General features: G+C 38.1%; 1 protein-coding gene across 1 annotated transcript; it reads left to right on the top strand.

Annotated features, from left to right (window-relative positions):
- The first annotated feature begins 365 nt into the window (after nucleotides 1–365).
- On the top strand, nucleotides 366–3,760 carry LOC116132751. The gene is made up of 3 exons (XM_031418419.1): nucleotides 366–956; nucleotides 1,051–2,131; nucleotides 3,317–3,760. The coding sequence occupies exons 1-3, from the start codon at nucleotides 529–531 to the stop codon at nucleotides 3,605–3,607; spliced, it is 1,800 nt and encodes a 599-aa protein (XP_031274279.1). The 5' UTR covers nucleotides 366–528; the 3' UTR covers nucleotides 3,608–3,760.
- Nucleotides 3,761–4,949: the final 1,189 nt, after the last annotated feature.

Raw genomic sequence — 4,949 nt, 5'->3', positions numbered from 1 at the left:
TAATGACCCATTTTGTTATGTTTTGACATAATACATCATTAATACTTGATAAATGTGATCATTTCAGGTTGCAATTGTAACCCACAATAATAATAATATTACTATATTGCCCAATCATTTTCTTAGTGCACCTAATAACTAGGGTCACGTTACATTGTTACAACAACAATACACCATTTTAATACTCTCCTTAATTAAATCATTAATAATTTGTGTAATAATAAAGTGAAAAACATTATCATAAAGATTTAAAAAAAAAATATATATATTTGTTTAACATACAAAATGAATAGTAAAATCAGCGATTCAGCGTCACTGAAGTAAAGCATCACCATCCATCATTCATCATGGCTTGTCATCACCATTCTCGATCAATCAGACTCACACCCCCATCGTTTATTTATTACTCTCCACCCGCTCTCTGTCAGAAACCAAACCAGAAGAACATGACCGACGTCACCCTAAAATCTACTGCTACTAATACTTAACACGACGCTTGAGTTCAACATTTCGGAGTAACTCAACCCAATGGCTGCAGCTCTCGAATGCTGGTCGAGCCGGACCAGCACGGACGAGGACATGGTGGAGCAAGTCTTGATGCGGACCAACGACAGGTCCGAGGGAGCGCCGGAGACCTCGGCGGCGGTGGCGGCGGCGAATATCGGACCGACCAAGGAATACTCTTCCGTTATGCAGAAACGGTTTCAGCGGTTGAGTCGGAACGTGTCCGAGGCGATTGCGTCGCTTAAGAATACGTTGAATCTGGACTCTGCGACAGCCGCAGGTGCTGCCGGAGGAGCACGTGACAACCAAACGGCAACGTCTAAGATCGAGAGTTGTCGGAAGGTTGTTTGGGGGAGTGTTGTACGGAACTTGACGCAGTTGTATCCTGGAAGTCAGTTACCGGAGAAGCTCGTCTCTAATATTAGAAAGCATTATGATTCGTTGCCGCTCAGGTATCGTTACTGTTGGTACTGAGAAAGATAAATGTATTTTTTACAAATTTTGTTTTATATTTTGACATTCTAATTATTGTGAATATATAAACAGTTATGCGCAAGCGGGATTTGATATGAAAGAAGTGTTTTTACATATAAAATTGATAGAGCAAGCGTCAGGGGATGAGCGTCCCGCTATAATGATTCAAGAAGTGTCCGATGATGAAGTACAGGGTTCTGTATTTAAGCTTACATTTGCATGTAACTCATCAATTTCATGGCCAACGATGTCTGGTGCATTAGATAACGCTTCTATTTGTTGCAAGAAGATACAGATCTTTGAAAAGAAAGGCTTTACTCTTGGGGTTGTTCTTCTGTTAGTTCAAGCTGGGCACGAGAAGTCGTTTAAATCAAGGATTGAAAATGCAATTAAATCGGCTATTAAGAAGCCTAAACAAACATCAGTGAAGCTCCCGTTTGGGCTCTGTGGGTGCCAAGAGGAGAATGCGAAGGGGAGAGATTTTGGAGAGATTGAGGAGGAATCTGGTGAGGAGAACTTTAGAAGTGGGGTTGAGAATTTGAATATGAAAATTCAGCTTCAGATGCCGTTACCTACTTCTTCGTTTGTTGTATCGGTTGATGAATGGCAGACGATGCAATCCGGTGGGGAAGAGATTGGGAAGTGGCTGTTGAACTCAGATAATCTTGAGTTTATTGACCAGATTGGACCCAATTCTTTTAAAGGAGTTTACAAGGGGAAAAAAGTGGGAATTGAGAAGCTCAAAGGGTGTGACAAGGGGAATTCGTATGAGTTTGAGCTGAGAAAAGATCTGTTGGAGTTGATGACTTGTGGGCACAAGAATATTTTGCAGTTTTATGGTGTTTGTGTAGATGAAAGTCATGGGCTGTGTGTAGTGACGAAGTTGATGGAGGGCGGTTCAGTTCATGACTTAATGATGAAAAACAAGAAGCTTCAGACTAAGGAGATAATTAGGATTGCTGCTGATGTAGCTGAAGGGATCAAGTTCATGAATGACCATGGTGTTGCATACAGAGACTTGAACACACAAAGGATTCTATTGGATAGACATGGTAATGCTTGCTTGGGGGACATGGGTATTGTCACTGCTTGCAAGAGTGTTGGTGAGGCAATGGAGTATGAAACCGATGGTTACAGGTGGCTTGCTCCTGAGGTTTGTATTCTGTTATTTCCTTGTCTCATTTTACCACAACAAGTTACGATTGATCTTAATCATCCAGTTCATAAAAAATCGCTTCATCTCAGTAATAATCTAACTTCTAGAGCCTATATGCATGGCCATAGTGATGATACCATTTACATACCTCCACTATTAAAAAAAAAAAAAAAAAAATTGTTAATGTAGCTTTCATGCCAAATGGATACCCCAAAGCGCAAATGTAGGCTAAACTGGTTCATCTTTTTTCCATGATTCCAGGGTTTTGCCGATGTGGTCCAATGTGTATATAACACCGGGCTGTGTTAGGAGACTAGGATCCTTCGTCTTCAGTGGATGTTTAGTAAATTGCAAGATATCTTGCTGATATACCCTACATCTTTAATAATGTAACTGGGGATTTGAACTTGATTATATTGGGGTAGTATGTGTTTAGACTAAGGCTATGGTTTAACCTTAAATCCTTCAAAGTAAAGCAATTGTGTTCTGCTAAATTAAGATACAGCAGTTTCACCTGAATAAGCCTTTCTAGTGTTCAATAGAAGGGCTCATTTTTCATGGAACATTATGTTGTTTTCTTATGTTTTAGGATGCTATTTAGATTCATTGTACCTAGGTACAATTCTCAGGTTTAGTAAACTCTTATAAAGAGACTTTATATCAATTACCCCAAAATCATTGTTTGAGCATGCGTAACATGTCATCATAATTATTATTGCTTTTATAATTTAATGTGTTGTTTACCTTTATTTAAGCACTCATATATTCTCCATTAAACTAATCAGCTTGGCCACAACATTGTAGCAGTTCCACTTTTAGCAAATTGGTTAATTAGTGGAGCCCGCATAATGGAGCTTTAAGTTATTTAGCATAATTAATAGTCCCTTTCCAGACCTAACTTGGAACTGTGTGGATGAAAGCTTTCTGCCGAATTTCTTTACCTACTTGGAAGCATTAGGACGTGTAAAATGAATGTGCCTAGTTTGAAGTAGATTATGATAATGGAGTTATAAAATACTTTTAACTATAGAAGTTTTCCTTTGCAATAAGTTTTAACTCATTTTGTTATGATTGTAGATGTGCAAAGTTTATGACTATTTCTTTAACATATTCCAATTCTGTCAAATTAGTGATGCAGATTCGAATTGGTGTCTTACTCTAATCTCTTTTTGGTGAGTACAGATTATTGCTGGTGACCCGGAGAGTGTTTCTGAGACATGGATGAGTAATGTATATAGTTTTGGAATGGTGATTTGGGAGATGGTGACTGGTGAGGCAGCCTATGCGTCATTTTCACCTGTGCAAGCAGCAGTTGGAATAGCTGCTTGTGGTCTAAGGCCCGAGATCCCCAAGGACTGCCCACAAATGCTGAAATCTCTCATGACTAAGTGCTGGAACAATCTCCCATCAAAGCGCCCTCAGTTCTCTGAGATTATACAAGTATTACTGCGGCCCAACAACAGTAATAGGTAGAAATCTTTAAATTCCACAAAACATAATCTACTCTCCAGATGTTTGTGTAAAATAGGTCCCTTATCAATTTGATTTTTTTTTTTTTTTTTTATGCATAAATGTTGACTTGGGAATTCATATAGCAGAAATGAAGATATAATTTCGTCATTTTAATTCAATGTTATATCTTATCTCTCTTACTCTTCCAAATAAATTTGTTTATCATACCTGTCCAAACATAAAAAAGAAGAACGCATGCGCCTTTATGGTTTTCGCAGAATGTGTTTAGCTTCATATGCATAACGTAATACATTAGGATGGTTATGAAAGTGATATAAACACTAAAAAAATGCTGTCCTCGTGTGTGTCATAATGGATGACTACTAGGCATTCGGTGTTGGTCTCAAAGGGATAGGATTATTAGCTTAGGAAAAGGGAAAAAGCAACGAGGAGTCGTGATTTGTGTGAGATCTTATGGCCTACAAGACTTGAGTGATACAAATTGCATTATAACTTCTCTTTATGTTTATATAGTGGCCATCTGAGGGCCCCAAACGATGCCCCCCTTGTTTTTGTGTTCCATGAGAGTTTCCTTCTTCCATTATTTCCATTGGAAGTTAATTGTTTGGAGCTTCACAATGTCCAAGGGATTTGGGTTTTGGTATAGTTACTTAAATCCCATTTCTAAAGCCCAGATTGGATCACATGATCATCATCAGTCAAGAAAGTATGAAAGATGCACATGCTAGGCATGTGCTTGTGACCATTAAGGTCAAAACTTCTGGCTCCATAGTTTCAACTTTCAACATCTGACAAAGTAGCAACTGTAAGATTGGCAATATAATATTAAAATTAAGATGAAAGTCGGTGTGAACTCTAATTTTGACTCTTATCTTGATTATCTTATTATGCAGATTCTTTGTGTATGAACTAGTCATCTGTGTGTCTACTTTTGCGTGTGCGCATGTGTAGACTGTCTTTAAGTCCCCAAATAATTTCTGTTTGTTTTTTCTGCCATTTCTGGTGCTTGCATTTAAGTCCTCATTACTTACCCGTGACAGGGAGACACTGAGTAGATATGGTTATTAATAACAAAAGTTATCCATCTTGTGAGTCTTGACCCGTGTGGGATAGGTTGAATGGCTAGGATTTTACCTAAATATGTGTAGCAAAATGATATTATTTTTATTTACATTGTACAAAGTTGCAAAACTTTTAAGAAATTACAGTTAAACCCCTAAAAGATTACATATTGCTCCCCGTTCTACCAAGCAAAACTCTAGAAGCCCTCCGGTTGCTCACATAAAATAAAATTTCAAAAAGATCTGTTATCATATAAACCAAACTTGGGCTTGAAGCCTCG

Source organism: Pistacia vera, unplaced genomic scaffold, assembly GCF_008641045.1.
Source record: "Pistacia vera cultivar Batoury unplaced genomic scaffold, PisVer_v2 Contig26, whole genome shotgun sequence".
Taxonomy (NCBI): Eukaryota; Viridiplantae; Streptophyta; class Magnoliopsida; order Sapindales; family Anacardiaceae; genus Pistacia; species Pistacia vera.
The sequence above is the reverse complement of the archived record's forward strand: the minus strand, read 5'-3'. Positions and strand labels throughout refer to the sequence as shown.